General features: G+C 58.0%; 1 protein-coding gene across 7 annotated transcripts in view; it reads right to left on the reverse strand.

Moving 5' to 3' along the window:
• Positions 1-13,844, reverse strand: part of NCOA6 (nuclear receptor coactivator 6) — a 34,851-nt gene extending 21,007 nt beyond the window's left edge. For 4 of the 7 annotated variants that reach the window (XR_010307688.1, XM_064167826.1, XM_064167831.1 and 1 more), the window contains exons 1-3: positions 13,281-13,844; positions 8,475-8,621; positions 4,899-6,018 (exon numbers count right to left, since the gene is read on the reverse strand). Coding sequence is in view for 6 of the 7 variants with exons in the window: in XM_064167826.1 (XP_064023896.1) it covers positions 4,899-6,018; positions 8,475-8,621; positions 13,281-13,758 (1,745 nt within the window). In the remaining variant the exon portion in view is untranslated. The remainder of the gene's footprint in view (positions 1-4,898; positions 6,019-8,474; positions 8,622-13,280) is intronic. The other 3 variants (XM_064167829.1, XM_064167828.1, XM_064167830.1) reach the window with 3 other exon arrangements.
• Between the last annotated feature and the right edge of the window lie 3,457 nt (positions 13,845-17,301).

The following is a 17,301-nucleotide window of genomic DNA, read 5'->3' on the forward strand; positions in this document are numbered from 1 at the left end:
CTGAGGTGCTCAGGGCAGTGAAGCCTTTTGGTTTCAACTGGACAAACCCTTTCAACAACTCACCCTAGTTACAGTATGGCTCAGTCTACAAAGCACAGCACTAACGGCACTTCTGGTACCCTCTTCTTGTGTCTCAGAGATGATTTCTAAGGAGCCCCATCCCAAACCAGAATAATTTGTAGTGTTGATCAAATCAGCTGCATTGCCATGCAAAGTTTGCTGCTCTGGATGCCATCATTTCTGAATCACAGAAACATTCAGGTTGGAAAAGCCCCTCAGGATCACCAAGTCCAAGTGATCTCATCCCTACTCCACAAGGTTCACCCTAAACCATATCCCCCAAGCACCACATCCAAACGGCCTTCAAACAGCTCCAGGGTTGGACATTCCACCACCTCCCTGGGCAGCCTGTGCCAGTGTCTGACCTCTTCCTGGGAAGTACCTTTCCCTAATGTCCAGGGGACCACCTCTCCTGGTGCAGTTTGAGGCCATTCCCTTTTGTTCTGTCACTAATTACCTGTAAGAGACCAGTGCCAACCTCTCCACAACCTCCTTCCAGGATGTTGTAGAGACATGAGGTCTCCCCTCAGCCTCCTCTTCAAACTAACAGCCTCAGCAGCTTCAGCTGCTCCTCATCAGATTTATTCTCCAAGGAAGAATGACAGATGGGAAGCCAAGATGAAAAGTCTCCTCTTTGCTTCTGACACAAGGAACTTGAAAAGAATCAGCAAGTCCAAGGCAGGAAAATGCTGAGGCTGCCATGCTAGGGAGGCAGGCAGTGTGGGCAGCCACCTCCCACTGCTGTCACCCTCCTGGTGCTGCAGAGTGAGCCCCAAAATGTAAGGACAGCTCTCTCCTCAGTGCTCCTGCAAGGATAAAGTGGTTCATGGATAGCACATTAACAAACAACCCCTGTCAGGTGTCCAAGCAGCATCCTGCAGGGAGCAACAGCACCAGAATCCCAGCATGGGCTGGGTTGGAAGGGACCTCCAAAGGTCATCCAGGCCAACCTCCTCTGCAGTAAGCAGGGATATCCTCAACTAGGTCAGGGTGCTCAGAGCAATGAGGATGTTCACTGAAGGTTGAAGTGACAGAGCAAGCACAAAATGCTAAGTCCTTTGCTAAGTGCCAACTGCTGCTGAAAAGCCTCATTTGGAGCTGGGAACCCTTCGGAGTTACCAGAACTCAACAGAAAAAAACTCTCATTTAGGCTTCTTTCCTTGTGAACACTTTGGAACAAGACCCTCTGTCTCCTGGGGCTCTGTCAGCTCAGAGGAGAGCTTTCTATATGCCTTTATTGCTATTCCCAGGCCACCCTGAAGCTGGGTGCTCCTTAAGAAGGAACCAAATGCTAAGGAGGCTTTTAACAGCGAGCAGCTTTTCCGTGCAGAGCAGAGTGCCAGCTGGGCTGCCCCTCCGAGGCCTCTGGCATTCCCATGGCAAGAAGGCTCAGCACAGGAGGGCTTGCTATCATTTTATTGGATCAGTTTGGAATGGAAGCACTTCATTTTCCACACACAGCACCAAGGCCATTTCTGCCTTGGGTTTGGGGCAACCTCCCCTGGAGGAGCGACAGCAAGAGGAGGTTTGCACAGCTGAGTGCTGTGAACCCCCAGCAGTGAGTGCCCACAGGAAGTGCTGCTGGGCAGGGCACATGCAACAGGACTGCTTTTGATACAGAGGGGAAAAAAAGGCTTGGTTCTTGCTGGAAGACAGCTTGGAATGGCAGGTGACCAGCCAACAGCAGCTGCCTGCTGGTCACCTGAGACTGCAGCACCTCCTGGATCAGAAGCAGGAAGATGCACCTCAGGCTGCTGTGCTGTTACTGTTCTGCACCACTGCCCTGTGCAATTCACTGCTCCAAGCCACTCTGGCCAAACCTGCACTTACGATGCCTGCAATGCCAGAAGTCACCTACACAGCCTCCTGCAGCTCCCTTCCCCGTAGCCAAGCACTGTCCCTGCCCCCAGGCTCAGCACATCGCCAGCTGCAGCGCCCTGTGCCGGCCCTGCTCCGGAGGCAGCCCTGCAGCAGGCAGGTGGTGGCCAGGCTGGCGCGGCAGAGCCCTGCTCCACTGCTCCACGTGTTCCAGGAGCTGAGCAGGCAGTGGCCTAGGCACTGCCAGAGACGAGCTGGCAGCTCACTCAGTGTCCCCATGTCACCCCGGAGCCGTGGCCTACCCAGGTGCTGCCCACTTGGTTCTGGCTGAGCTCCTGCTGCCAGGCTCTGCCTGCTGCCCACACTGCTGGGGCTGCCTCTGCAGTGCCAGGGCCTGCCCTGAGCAGTGCTGAGTGGCAGACACAGCAGCCTGCCCAAAGGCTTCTCTGGAGGCATAGGAAGAGAGGATGCTCTGCCCTGCCCCTGCCGTGCAGCACTTCTGCACCGGCGAGCACGGACGGCACTGGCTCAGCAGAGGCTGTTAAGGGCCCTGCAGCAGGCAGGGACAGCCCCAGCTGCAGGCCTCACTCGCCTGCCTTCCAGCCTAGGCCTGCTCAACACCTCTCTAAGCCAACTGTTTCCAGAGCTGCTCTCACATGAGATTTCCACACCTCTGTGCCTCTGGTCAAAACTGTTCCCATCCCCTGCAAGGTCACCGGGGCCCAGAGGGAGCAGTTTTAAGCTCCCTCTTTTCTTGACAGCCGATTTTCAAGGGCCCACAAGCAGCCTTCCCCTTCACAGCCCCACTGTGCAGCAGCCCTGGGCAGAACAAGAGCTCAAGCAGCAACTGACTGACGGCCCAAGGCCTCTTTCACCTAGAAAAACTGACATGAAAGGGGCTGGCAAAGTGGTGTTTTATTACTCCCCCAAGAGAGGAGGCTTAGGGAACCTGAAAGCAAAGGCTGCTACATTGCCGGAGTGCTTTGGATTGTAGCCCAGGAGGCTCAGGCTCCACTGAAGGACCATCTGAGCCACTCTTACCTTCAGTTCTTTCAAGCCTTGCCATTATCTGTAGTAAACATTTGCACCCCAGGAAAAAATACACCTGAGAGCCTCCTGCATTAAGCCCCAAAATGAGCCTTTGCTAGTGGTGGTTCAAGTCCTTTCAGTCCACAACTAAAATGCCCAGAGGAAGAATTAATTCCAGCTTCAGAAAGGAATCTTGACAGTGTGCAGCAAATGCAGGCTGGGGCTGGGCACTGAATGGCCACAGGAAAGTAAAATGCTGACTGCCTGCTTAGACCTGGGGCTGCCAACTGCCCTCTGACCTGAGCTGGGCACTGCCTCTGCACAGGGCACCTTAAAGACTTCAGTTACAGACTCCAGGTTCAGCAGGGATGAGGGCAGAGTCCTGCCCCTGCGAAGGAAGAGTCAACTGCAGCAGCACAGGCTGGGAGGTGGCTGCTGGAGAGCAGCCTGGGGAGAAGCACCTGGCAGTGCTGCTGGGCAGCAAGTTCTGCATGGGCAGCAGTGTGCCCTGGGGGGCAAGAGGGGCAGTGGGGTCCTGGGGGGCATTCAGAAGAGTGTGGCCAGCAGGGCTAGGGAGGTTCTCCTGCCCCTCTGCTCTGCCCTGCTGAGCCCCACCTGGAATCCTGCATCCAGCTCTGGGCTCCCCAGTTCAGGAGGAACAGGGATCTGCTGGAGAGAGCCCAAGGGAGGGCTCCAAGGATGCTGCAGGGACTGCAGCACTGCCTGAGGAGGAGAGGCTGAGAGCCCTGGGGCTGAGAGTCTGCAGAGGAGAAGGCTGAGAGGGGACCTGAGCAATGTCTGTAGGTAGCTGAGGGCTGGGGGGCAGGAAGGGAGGCACAGGGACAGCCTCTGCTCACCTCTGCCCTGCCACAGGACAAGGGCAAGGGAGGGAAACTGCAGCACAGGAGGTTGCAGCTCAGCATGGGGAAGAACTTCTTGGCTGGAAGGGTCCCAGAGCCCTGGCACAGGCTGCCCAGAGAAGTTGTGGAGTCTCCTCCTCTGGAGCCTTCCCAGCCCTGTCTGGATGTGTTCCTGAGTGCCCTGTGCTGGATTCTCTGCTGCTGCTCTGGCAGTGGCTGGGCTGGCAGCTCTCCAGAGGCCCCTTCCAGCCCCTGACATCCTGGCATCTGTGACTTCTTCAGCTTAAAGATCTGCAATGATTTGTTGAATCATTCCTGAAAGAGTGGGTCTGGGGAACCTGGAGCCACAGCAGGGGCTCAGCGTGCCCCAGCCGAGACTCAGTGTGGGGCTCAGGGTGCCCCAGCAGGGGCTCAGGGTGCCCCAGCAGGGGCTCAGGGTGGGGCTTAGGGTGGGGCTCAGTGTGCCACTGCTGCCTGCTTTGTTTCTTTCAGAACTGCACTTTGGGATGTTTCTATGTCAGCACTTTCTAAACCTGGCCCTCCACATTTATTGTTCTCCAGAACACCCTGGAAGCAATGCCCCGAAGCTCTGGCAGGTGGACTCCTGTCTCTCCTAGGCCAGGAGGAGCAGCACTGCTCACATTTCTTATCCCCATACCCAGGAGGTGTCAGACTCCTCCCTCTGAATCCTAGTTGCAGCTAAGAGAGCAGCCTGGCAGAACCCTGCCAGGATGTGAACACAGCTCAGGAAACAACCACCCAGAATCTCCACCACATGTCACACATGGGGGCTGCTTTTCACAGGACTCTGCCAGCCTTTGCTGGTGGCTGTCAGACTGCTCACATAGGGCAGCCTGGGGCACCTCATGCCACTTGCTACACTTCCTTTGCCCAGTAAAGGTCGGGAATTGGGTTCCAACTGAGCTGGGCTGGTGGCATGGCTTCCATTTCATCTTGAACAGCCTTGCCAGTGGCAAAGTGTCCAGTCAGCATTTACCTCTCGAGGGCAACTGCTAGGACATAGAACAATGCAGGTCCTCTCTCCCTCCACACCTGCTGATACAGGCACGGCCGAGGCGCCCGCGGAGCTTCCCCGTGCCCCTCACAAACCCAAGGGAAGAGGAGACCTACGTTGTTGGCTCTAACTGTTGGCTATTTTTCTTCTTCCTCGGAGGCTTCTTCTTCTTGGGCTTGTTGCTGTTCTGGCTGTTGGGTTTGTTGTTCACCCCGAAGTGCCCTGCTGAGATGTCGCTCTGCAGCAGGTTGACCAGGAGAGGGCTGGTGAGCGTCACGTCTTTATTGACAGGAAAGACAGGAGTCTGCCCGCAGGACAGCTGGTTCCCGTTTGCTGTGCCACCAAAGCCTGCATTGAAAGGCAGCCCGTGGCCAGAGAAATGGCTCCCCGAGGAGTTGCTGCTGCCCTGCATTGCTTGCATGTGAGAGGGCACCATGCTGGGCTGCTGCACGGGAACCTCAGGCAGCATCTGAGGCAGGCTCACGTCGGTGCCGCTCGCGCTCGGCGCATCCCCGAGCTGCTGAGGCAGGTGGGGGCTGGGTCCAGGGGGTCTTAAAACTTGCCCTTGAATTCCCATCACCTGAGAAGGATTTCCATTCACGGGGCCTTGCTGTGCCATCATCTGCCCAGCAAACTGCACCATGTTTCCTTGCATGTTGGGGGTTGGTCCTCTCATCAGCTGCGCTGGCCCCGGCATGACGCTGGCCTGGTTCTGCGTGCTGAAGGGCTGCTTGCCGCCCTGCAGCGGAGTGGGCAGCATCTGCTCCATCATGGAGTTCTGCTGCAGCAAGACCTGGCCCTGAGGTCCCATCATCTGGTTGTGTGTGGACAGCATCTGTTGTCCCTGCTGGGGAATCATCTGCTTGGGTGGGGTCATCCTCTGGGGAGAAGGGCCCAGGTTCTGGTTCTGCGGAGTCACCATCATCTGCCCCTGCGGCATCAGCTGAGACCGCGACAGGATCATCTGGTTCTGAGGGTTGAGCGACCCCTGAGCCTGGATGTTTACCATCTGTCCTTGAGAGGATACAATCTGCTGGTGCATGCCCATCAGCTGAGAGGGTGGTCCTTGCTGAGGCTGTCCCTGGATGCTGCCCATGTTCACCTGTGGCACCCCGCTGGCACCAGCCTGCTGGTTGTTCATGCTTCCATGGAGTCCCATGAGATTGGTCTGCAGCATATTTGCTGGGCCATGGGCTGCTTGCATCTGATTTTGAGGAGGTCCAGATCCTTGGCCACCTTAAAAAACAAAACAGACTGCCAGTCAGACACTGGCTGCAGTGCTCTGAGAGCTTTCACAGCTCCAGCAAGCACCCCAAGAGGGTTTCCCTCCCTCTCCGCGCAGCAGCGGTGCTTGGTGTATTTGCGGTCTCCTGATGCCACAGACACAGCCTGCTCCTCACACAGAGCCACACACAGCTCAGCTGACTGGCACTGCCCTCAGCCTCGCTGCAGAGGACAGAACACACTGCAGCTGCTGGCTGAGCCTGAGCTGGAAAACCTCCCATGCAATGGCTCAGGTTGGAAGGGACCTGAGATCACCTACCCCAACCCCCGCCATGGGCAGGGACATCTCTCAACTGAACACCCCCAGGCAGGAGGCAGCCACAGCCTCCCTGGGCAGCCTGTGCCAGACTCTCACCACCCTCCTACTGGGGAACTTCTCTCTCAGCTCCACTCTAACCCTGCTCTGCCTCAGCTCCAAACCATCCCCCTTGGCCTGGCTCTAGACCCCCTCAGCAAAAGTCTCTCTGCAGCCTTCCTGCAGGACCCCTTCAGGCACTGGCAGCAGCTCTGAGGTCCCCCTGGAGCTTTCTCCTCTGCAGGCTGCACCCCCCCAGCTCCCTCAGCCTGTGCTCACAGCAGAGCTGCTCCAGCCCTGGCTGCATCTTTGTGGCCTCACTCCAGCAGCTCTGTGCCCTTGTATGACCCAGCTCAGCACAGCTCCTCACCAAACGAGCTTTGCGTCTGGAGACTGCTTCCTACTGGGATCACCTAACGCTGCTGGAGTGAGTGCAGCAGAGCAACCAGAACGCAATCCAAAGGCTAGGAACTGACTCGGGTGGAGAAGGCTGGGACTGAAGACTGCCTCTGTGCCTAGGCTCCCAGAGCAGCTACCAGCCGACCCCTGCAAGGCAGGACACAGCTGCTGCTTGTTGCAGGGTAACACAGGCAGGACACAGCTGCTGCTTGTTGCAGGGTGACACAGGCAGGACACAGCTGCTGCTTGTTGCAGGGTGACACCACTCTTGTTTTTCTGCACAAGAATCACAGAATCAGTCAGGGCTGGAAGGAACCACAAGGATCATCCAGTTCCAACCCTTGCCATGGGCAGGGACACCTCACACTGGATCAGGCTGGCTAGAGCCTCATCCACCCTGGCCTTAAACACCTCCAGGGATGAGGCTTCCACCACCTCCTTGGGCAACTTATGCCAGGGTCTCAGCACCCTAATGCTGAACAACTTCTTCCTAACATCAGGCTAGAAATGGGCAGATTCAGACTGGGATCCATTCCCCCCACTCCTATCACTACCTGACATCCTAAAAATTCCCTCCCCAGCTTTCCTGTAGCCCACTTCAGATACTGGAAGGCCACAATAAGTCCCCCTTGGAGCCTTCTCTGTGGACTGCACAACCCTAACTCCCTCAGTCTCTCCTCACAGCAGAGCAGCTCCAGCCCTCTGCTCATCCTCGTGGCCCTGCTCTGGAACCTTCCAGCACCTCCATAGCCCTCTTGTAACAGAGGCTCCAGAACTGGATGCAGTTCCTTCTGTGTTTTACCACACTTAGCCTCCACCTTCCAATGCTGCTCCCACTTCATTTTTTACCAGACACTTCTGTCCCCTGCTACCAGAGTCCTGAGCAGTACCAGCTGGGGGCTGTCAGAGGACTTTTCTTGCCCTCATTTAGCAATCACAGAATGTGAGGGGCTGGAAGGGACCTCCACAACTCATCCACTCCAAACCCCTGCCAGAGCAGGGTCACCTGCACCAGATCCCACAGGAACACATCCAGGTGGGTTCTGAACACCTCCAGAGGAGACTCCACAGCCCCCCTGGGCAGCCTGCTCCAGGGCTCTGTCAGCCTCACAGGGAAAAATTCCTCCTCCTGCTTTCATGCAACTTCCTCAGCTGCCACCACTGCCCCTGTGCTGCCCTTGGGCACCACCCAGCAGAGCCTGGCTGCAGCTCCTGGCTCTCACCTGCACAGCTTTAGAGCCATGCATGAGGGCAGCCCTCAGGCTCCTGCTCTGCAAGCTTCAGCCCCAGCTCCTCAGGCTCTCCTCCTCAGGAAGATGTTCACTGCCTCCAGCAGCTTTGGGGCTCTGTGCTGGACTCTCTCAAGCAGCTCCTGAGGTCCTTCCTGAGCTGAGGGGCCCAAAAGTGGGCACAAGATTCCAGCTGTGGCCTCAGCAGGGCAGAGCAGAGGGGCAGGAGAACCTCTCTGACCTACTCAGCACAGCCCTTCTACTGCAGCCCAGGATGCCCTTGGCCTTCCTGGCCAGCAGAGCACATTGCTGGCTCATGGGCAAGCTCCCACCCAGCAGGACCCCCAGGGCCTTTTCCCCTTCCCTGCTCTCCAGCAGGTCAGTCCCCAGGCTGTCCTGCCCCAGGGCAGCTGCAGCTGCCCGCTGGGTGCCAGGGGCAGCAGCTGGGCGCGGAGCTGCCCCGGGCAGACCTCTCCCCAGCAGACCTGTGTGCTGCACGCTCTGGCTGCTCGGCAGCTGCTGGCCTCCGCTGTTCACCGCTGTCCCGGGCGCTGCGGCGGGGCCCTGCCCCTGCAGGAAGCTCTGGCTGGGCTGGCCCGCAGGGAAGCCTGGCGGCAGGCGCTTGGGCAGTCCTGGGCACAAGAGGTGGCTGTTAGTAACTGCAGGCAGCAGCAAGGGCAGAGAGCTGGGGCTGGAGCGCAGCGGCCAGAGAGCCTTTGGGGCTGCGCTGCCACCCGGCAGGGGTAGGCAGGAAGAGCTGTGCCAACACAAACCTCACCGAAGACACTTCCAGCTCATACCCTGGGCTGGCTCCTGCGGCTCCCCTCAAAACACCCCTGAAGCACCACCCTTACCCCCCGGGGAACACGGAAGGGCCCTGCTGGATGTTTGACAAGCAAGAAATCCAAGCAATAAAGTTTGTTGCTTTCTTGCCTGCTGCAGCTCATCTCTGCTCAGCTCTTACTTCCCTCCGTGGATGCAAACACAACCAACTTGGGCTTTTACCACGGTGCTGTGCTCCTGGCACATGCTCCTCTGTGCACACAAAGGAGCTTCCCAGCCCACAGCTGGCTGAGGAGCCCCTGGAGGCAGCACAGCCAGAGGCCAGGCTGCTCCTTAAGGGAGCTCTGCTGCTCCTGCTGCACGAGCAAGGAACCCCTTCAGGTCCCTGTCTGGTACAGTGCCCACACTGCCACAGAACATCACCAGTCCCTGGCACAAAGAGAAAACCCTTCCCTCTACCTCCAGCTAGAGCAGGCTGCACAGGGACACATCCAGGCTGATTTGGAATGTCTCCAGGGATGAGGCCTCCACCACCTCCCAGGGCAGCCTGTGCCAGTCTCTCCCCACCCTCACTGCGCAGAGCTCCCTCCTGCTGCCCAACCTAACTCTGCCCTGCTCCAGTTCCAAACCACTGCCCTCAGCCTGCCCCCACAGCCCCTTCTGAGCAGTCCCTCCCCAGCCTGCCTGCAGCTCCCCTGCAGCTACTGAACTGCAGCTCTGAGGTCTCCCTGCAGCCTTCTCTTCCCCAGGCTGCACAGCTCAAACTTGCTCAGCCTGCCCCCACAGCACAGCTCCTCCAGCCCTCTGAGCATCTTGGTGGCCTCCTCTGGACCCTCTCCAGCAGCTCCAGGTCTTTCTCGTGATGGGGCCCCAGAGCTGTCCCCAGCCCTGCAGGTGAGGTCTCCCCAGAGCAGAGCAGAGGGGCAGGATCTCCTCTCTCCAGCTCTGCCCACACTGCTCTGGATGCAGCTCAGGCTGCCCTTGGCCTTCTGTGCTGCCAGTGCCCACTGCTGGCTCCTGTCCAGCTTCTCCCCCCCAGCACCCCCAAGTCCTTCTCTGCAGGGCTGCTCTGGATCTCATCAGCCCCCAGCCTGCATTGGTACTGAGGATTGCCTGCCCTAGGTGCAGGACTTTGCACTTTGCCTTCCTGAGCCTCAAGAGATTCTCCTCCCCAGCCTGTCCATGTCCCTCTGCATGGCTCACATCCCACTCTTCAGTCTTACCAACCTCACCACTCAGCTTGGTGTCACCAGCAAACCTGCTGAGGGTGCCTCAATCTCTCTGTCTGAGGCACTGCTGAAGACACAGAACAGCACTGGTGCTGATACAGACCCCTGAGGGACACCACTTGTCCCCTGTCTCCTCCTGGACATGTTGCTCTTGACATCACCACCCACCCCGTTCCTATCCACTGTCCTCCCTTGTTTTCCTGACCCACAGCACACAGCCAGGTTCTCTCTTTGGCTCTCTGTCCCACTGCAGCTTTCTGGCACTGTTAATTAACTCTGCTGCTTGTGTTAATTCATCTGCTCTGAGGTGTGTAACAAATATCTCATAGCAGCCAAGGGCAGAGTCAACCAAGAGCTACCTGTGAACATAGGACAGGCACTTCCTGAAGCATCCTATCAAGGGACTCTAGTCTGAGTTCTGCTAAACTCCAGGGCAGATGTGCCTGTAGGAATGACTGAACTGAGAACAGGTCAGCACATGGCCTGCTCCAAACCAGTGTCAGCCCTGAGCTGTTCAACTAACTCAGTGAAATGGAAGTGAATGCATTCAGCACATCCTGCATCCAAAGCAGCATGGCCAGAGATGGAGAGAGGGGATCCTGACCCTTTGCTCTGAGCAGACCTCACCAGCAGGGCTGGGCCAGCTCTGGAGCCCTCAATACAAGGACATGGATGTGATGGAGAGGGTGCAGAGGAGGCCACAAGGATCACCAGAGGGCTGGAGCAGCTCTGCTATGAGAACGGCTGCGAGGGCTGGGGGTGTGCAGCCTGAAGAAGGCTTCTGGAAGAACTTAGAGCAGCCTCCTGTACCTGAAGGGGCTGCAAGCAGGCTGCAGAGAGGCTGTGCCCAAAGGGCTGCAGGGACAGGACGAGGGCAATGGCTGCAAAGCAGAGCAGAGCAGATGGAGATTGGATGTGAGGAACAAGTTGTGCCCCAGGAGGCTGCTGCAGCACTGCAACAGGTTGCCCAGGGAGGTGCTTGAGGCCCAGCCCTGGAGATGTTCCAGGTGAGGCTGGACAGGGCTGTGGGCAACTTGCTCCAGTGGAGGATGTCCCTGCTGAGTGCAGGGGCTTGGACTGGCTGAGCTCTGGAGCTCCTTCCAGCCCAAACCCTTCTGTGCTTTACATCAGATCTCTAAATGCAAGAAGGCTTAAAAATGGGCAGATGTCAGCAGCACTTAGCTGCTGCAAGAAGGCTTAGAAACAGCAAGGTGCCTGCCCTCCCTCACCAGCACAGCAGCTGAAGGAAGGGCTCAGTGTGCACAGAAGCCAAACTCCACACATGGCTGAGGCCAGAGGCAGTCTGTCTCTGCTGGGGACACAGCTCCCAGCAGTGTGTCTGAGGGCTAGCAGGGAGCTGCCAGTTGTAACTAACTCCCAGGGCTGGCTCTGCAGCAGCTTCCCTGAGAAAGGAAGGAGAACAGAGAGGCTGCACTGCCAGCAGAGCATGGCTATGGTACCCAGAGGAAATGAATCCCAAGGGGGTCATAGGGCTGGGGAGGCAAAACTGGAGGGAAATGAGACCATGATAAGGACTAGAAGCAATAAACTGCCTCCAAGTGGAGACAAGGTGAGACCCTGGCAGATCCCAGGAACAGTCTGGAAAAGGAGAAAACTTGAAACTGTTTGCTGGCTGCAGCCAGAGCAGTGTGGGCAGGCAGGGCAAGAGAGGGGATTCTGCCCCTGCACTCTGCTCAGACCTCACCTCCAGTCCTGCCTCCAGCTCTGCTGTCCCCTGCAGGAGGACACAGAGCTGCTGGAGTGAGGCCAGAGGAGGCTGCAAAGATGCTGCCAGGGCTGGAGCAGCTCTGCTGTGAGCACAGGCTGAGGGAGCTGGGGGGGTGCAGCCTGCAGAGGAGAAGGCTCCAAGGGCACCTCAGAGCTGCTGCCAGTGCCTGAAGGGATCCTGCAGGAAGGCTGCAGAGAGACTTAGTCGTAAGGGTGTCTGGAGCCAGGCCAAGGGGGAATGGTTTGGAGCTGAGGCAGAGCAGGGTTAGAGTGGAGCTGAGGAAGAAGTTCCTCAGTAGGAGGGTGGTGAGAGCCTGGCACAGGCTGCCCAGGGGAGGCTGTGGCTGCCTCCTGCCTGGGGGTGTTCAGGGCCAGGCTGGGTGCGGTCTTAGGCAGCCAAGTCCAGCTGAGAGGGTGTCCCTGCCCATGGCAGGGAGTCTGCAGTAGTTGAGCTCTGAGATCCCTTCCAACCTGAGCCATGCTGTGACAATGAATCAAACTCATCTGCACTCAAATGAGACCCAGGGTACAGAGAGAGAAGGCAGCAGCCTGTCCAGCTCAGCAGCCAGGAAGGGACACTGGGTACAGGGCTACAACGAGAGGGCAAGAAAGCAGAAGGTCTGTGCTGGAGACAGAGTGAGGCACAAAGCTGCCAGTGCAGACAGGAGAGGTTTCAAAGGCTTCAGCAGCACCTTGTGTCTGAAAGCAGCCACCCAAGGGAGAGATGCACAAAGAAGTGAGAAGGGCTTCAAGTGTGGCACAGAACTGCAAAAGGCTCAGCAGGAAAAAACCTCCAAGGGCATGGAAGAGATCTTGGGATTGGCAAAGGAAATCCCTTCACTGTCAGAGAGGAATTCTAGGAGCAGCGAGTAAAAGACATGAGGCTGGAGGCCTGAGGAGCAAACTGAAGCTAATACAGCCAAAGGGGAAGTCAAAACATCCCCTGACCTCTTGGGGTAAACCATTGTGGCAGTCACAGCTCTTTGCTCTTTAATGTGGGGAGAAACTAATAGCACAGGGCCAGGAAAAGACCTTGGAGAGGAAGGTGTAAATAATAATGCTTCAGTTCTGGTGCAGAAAATGTAAAGGGAGTAAAGGAAGCTGGAGAAAGAAAGAAAAATATTCATTGGCTCTTATCATACTCTCCCTTCTTCCTCAGAAAATCCTCCCCCCACCCAAAACCAAACCCCAGAGCAGGGCAGAGAGCCCAAAGAGCAGGGCACAGGACCCAAAGCACCTTTGAATATGTTGAACTTGCTTCAAGGCAAGAGAAGAGCTGTCAGGAGGACAACTGGCAGCCAAACTCAGCAGCTGCACACAGCAAAGTCCTTCTGCAGCAGCTCAGAGCCTGCCCCTAGATTGTGCCTGTGCAGGGCAGAGAGGCAGTGGGCAGGAGGTGATGTCCCTGCCCAGCCCCCCACAGCCTCTGTGTGTCCAGTCTGTGCCTTCAGTCTGCCTTAAAGGACCTTTTCCAAAGCAACACTAACTTAGCTGGGGCCATGTGGTGCTTCTTGGCCTGTTACAACCATGGGAAGTCTCAGCACTCCTTACCTCCTAAGCCAGGGTGTAAACCTTGCGGCCCTTGGCTCTGCTGCTGCATCACCATGAAGCTGGGGGGCACATTCCCCTGCTGCACCATAGGATTACGGCTGGGAGAGCTGACAGGCTGCTGGAATCCCTGCGGGAGGTTGCTGTTCTGGGCAGGCCTTGGTCCCATCTGCTGCTGTGGCTGGTTCACTGTTGGAGACGATGCAGGAGAGCCCTGCTGGAAGGAGGAGGGAGAGGAAGCAGGAGACTTGTTGGTCAGGTGGGGCTGCTGGAGCGGTGTAGGAACCCGGGAGGGCCCTACCTGAAGGCTTTTCATTTGAGGAGCAGTAAACTGGCCAGGATTGCTCATCTGGGGGAAGTTTGAGTGAGCCTGAGAAGCTTGCTGGCTCCCAAAGGGGTAGGGAGGCGGAGGATGAGCAGGAGTCTGTATGGTCGCCAGGGATGGTCTCACTTGCAGCTGCTGCTGCATCTGCCCAGGCATCGGGGCCTTCTTCCAGCCCTGGCTGACTGTCAGTGTGCCCAACGCTGCCTGGCTCGGCGGAGCCTGAAGTGCTCCTTGAAGGAAGCTGGTTCCAGCCGGGGGGGCACTGGAAACCTGCGCTGGTGAAGAGAAGGAAGGTCGAATGCCCTGCGGCGCCTGTTGGGTGGGGCTGGGGAGGCCGCGGCTGCAGCTGGGGGAAGCTGCTGGAGTTCAGTGGCCTGTTGACAGGAACTGCCTGCATGGGGGTGCAGCTGCGGGGGCAGAGAGCCGGCTGGGTGGGCTTGCTGCTGGGATGTTCAGCCCCGATAAGAGTGGGTCCATGGCATCCTAAAGAAACAGCAAAGAGAAAGCATTAAACACCAACCTAATGCAGACTGAGCCCCCAGCTGGCCGGGGCCCAGCTGCTTGCTTGCCTCGGCTTCCTCCGCACAAGAAGTCCCTTCCAGTGCTCCAACAACTCCACCAGGACACAGCAGGCAATTGCCCTGCAAGTGCCCAAAGTGCCTGGGCACCCCAGAAGCCAGCTCTGCCCAGTGCACAACCTCCACAGCAACAGGAGGGTGCTCCCAAGGGCTGTGCCCTCTGCACGCCCAGGGTGACACAGCCCCACAGCAGCTCCAGCTGAGCAGGAACCCAAAGGAGCACTGAGCCCAACTCCTGCTCCTCAGGGGATCACCTACAACCCAAACAGCCTTCCATGACCTTTGACAGCCTTGATGCCACCTCCACTTCCCTGGGGAGCCTGTTCCCTGCTCCAGGGACCCACCAGCCTCTCACTGCAGAGCCTTCTCCTAGTGTCCATTCTGCACTTGCCCTGGTGCAGCTTCATCCCTTTTCCTGTGCTGCTGCTTGGGCTCCAGATGGAGGAGCTCAGCACCTCTCCCTCCACTGCCCCCCTCAGGAAGCTGTAGCCTGCCATGAGGCCCCCTCAGCTTCCCCTTCTGCCACCAGAAGCAGCCAAGTGCCCTCAGCTGCTCCTTTCAAGTCTTGCCCTCAAGACCCTTTCCCCACCTTGGTCCCCCTGCTCTGGACACTCTTAGAGTGCTTTTGTGTGGAGGTGCCCAAACCTGTGCCCAGCACTCGAGGTGTGGCCACAGCAGTGCTGTGCAGAGTGGGACAATCACCCTCCTGGCCTGGCTGGCTCTGCTCTGCTGGATGCCCCCAGGACAGGGGCCCCTTTGGCTGCCAGGGCACCCTGTGACTGCTGTTCACCTTGCCAGGCTGCTCTCCAGCCTCTGTGCATAACCCAAATCTTCACAGACTCAGAGAACGGTTTGGGTTGCTGGATAGGGACCTCAAAAGCTCCTCCAGTGCCAACCCCCTGCCATGGGCAGGAACACCTCCCACCACACACAGGCGCTCAAGGCCTCATCCAGTCTGGCCTTCAACACTCCAGGGAGGTTGTGGAGCACAGAAGCACCCAATGTGAACAAAAGAGCCCATTCTGTGATTCTGTGCTCCACAGCCCCCTGGGCAGCCTTTGCCAGTCTCTCCCCAGCCTCACTCTCAACAAATTTCATCTCCCAGCTCCACTCTCCCTCTCCCCTCTCCCAGCACAAAGCCATTGGCCCTCAGCCTGCCACTGCCAGCCCTTGTCCAAAGTCCCTCCCCAGCTCTCCTGCAGCCCCTCCAGGCTCTGCAAGGACTGCTTTCTAGCTCTCCCTGCAAGCCTTCTCTCCTCCAGGCCCCAACTCTCCCGCTGGCCCATTGCTGGGGCTATTACCCCTACCAGTTAAAAGAAGGCAGAAGGAATCCAGGCTGTGTCACAAACTGCTCTGCCCAGAAGATTTCAAATGTTCAAGGCCAGTGCGGCCAGGAAGAACAAACACTGCACAGACCTGGAGGGCTCAGCACTGTCACCATTCCATGGAATCACCAGAGTCACTCAATTTGGAAAAGGCCTCTGGTAATCCCCCAAGCCAACCACTGCCCCTGCTCTGCAGGGTCCACCTCTAAACCACATCCCCAAGGCACCACATCCAAACGACCTTCAAACACCTCCAGGGCTGGAGACTCCTCCACTCCCTGGGCAGCCTGTGCCAGTGTCTGGACCTCTTGCTGGGAAGTAACTTTCCCTAATGTCCAGCCTAAGCCTGTCCTGGTGCAGTCTGAGGCCATTCCCTTTTGCTCTATCACTAATTACCTGTGAGAAGAGGCCAGCACCAACCTCTCCACAAACTCCTTTTAGGGAGCTGTAGAGAGTGAGGTCTCCCCTCAGCCTCTTCCTCCTCCTCCTCAAACTAACAGCCTCAGCTCCTTCAGTTGCTCCTCAGATTCATTCTGCAGGGACAAGTCCCAGTCCTCTCTCCTTCTGTACTCCCCAAATGTCAGTAACTTGCAGTAGCAGCACTGTGAAGAACAAGCCCTAAGCATTCACACCCCTCAGCCCCACAAGCCTCCAGCTTCCAGCCTGCCAACCCCTCCTGGAAGCTCTCCTGCTGAGTCTGCTGTACCTGCTTCCCACAGGAGGCATCTCTCTGATTCAACCACCCCTGGCTGCTGTCAGAAGCAGGGTGGGCAGTGATGCCAGTGGCATCCTGGCTGGTGTCAGAGGCAGGGTGGGCAGTGATGCCAGTGGCATCCTGGCTGCTGTCAGAAGCAGGGTGGGCAGTGATGCCCAGTGGCATCCTGGCTGCTGTCAGAAGCAGGGTGGGCAGTGATGCCAGTGGCATCCTGGCTGCTGTCAGGAAGCAGAGTGGGCAGTGATGCCAGTGGCATCCTGGCTGCTGTCAGAAGCAGGGTGGGCAGCAGGCACAGGAGGTGCCCTCCCCCTGTGCTCAGCACAGATGAGGCCACCCCTCGAGTGCTGTGCTCAGCCCTGGGCCCCTCACTGCAGGAAGGACACTGAGGGGCTGGAGCCTGCCCAGAGCAGGGCAGCCAGGCTGGAGAAGGGCCTGGAGCAGCTGGGGGTGAGCAGGGGCTGAGGGAGCTGGGGGTGTGCAGGTGGAGCAGAGCAGCCTGAGGGCAGAGCTCATTGCTCTCTGCAGCTGCCTGCAGGGGAGGGGGGCAGTGAGCAAGGGGCAGCCTCTGCTGCTTTGGGTGCCAAGGGCCAGAGGCAGGGAGAAATGGTTCCAGGCTGCCCCAGGCTGGAGCTCAGGAACTATTTGTGCCCTGGAAGGCTTCTCAGAGCTTTGGAGTGGTCTGCCCAGGGCAGTGCTGCAGTGCCCAGCCCTGGGCCTCGGTGCTCAGGACCATGGTTTGGTGCTGAGCCTGCAGTGCTGGGTGGAGGCTTGGCCTGGATGAGCCTGCAGGCTGTGCCAGCAGGATGTGTGCTGTGATTCTGTGATCCTCTGAGCTGCACCCAAAGACAAAGCTCAGCCACAACAGCTCTGCTGCAAACCACCACTGCCCCCAGCTCAGAGCATCTGAGCACAGCCCCAGCAAGCTCTGCTGCTGCTCAGGCCCCCAGTGACTTGAGAGCTTCTGCCAGGCCAATGAGGACACAAAGGACAGGGAAGTGCCCAGGGCAGCTCTGCAGCACCCCTGGGTAGCACAGCCTCGAGCCTAGTGCTGGGGACTACAAATCCAGGAAGATTTTCAGCA

The sequence above is a fragment of the Pogoniulus pusillus genome, chromosome 29 (genome assembly GCF_015220805.1).
Source record: "Pogoniulus pusillus isolate bPogPus1 chromosome 29, bPogPus1.pri, whole genome shotgun sequence".
NCBI classification, from domain to species: domain Eukaryota; kingdom Metazoa; phylum Chordata; class Aves; order Piciformes; family Lybiidae; genus Pogoniulus; species Pogoniulus pusillus.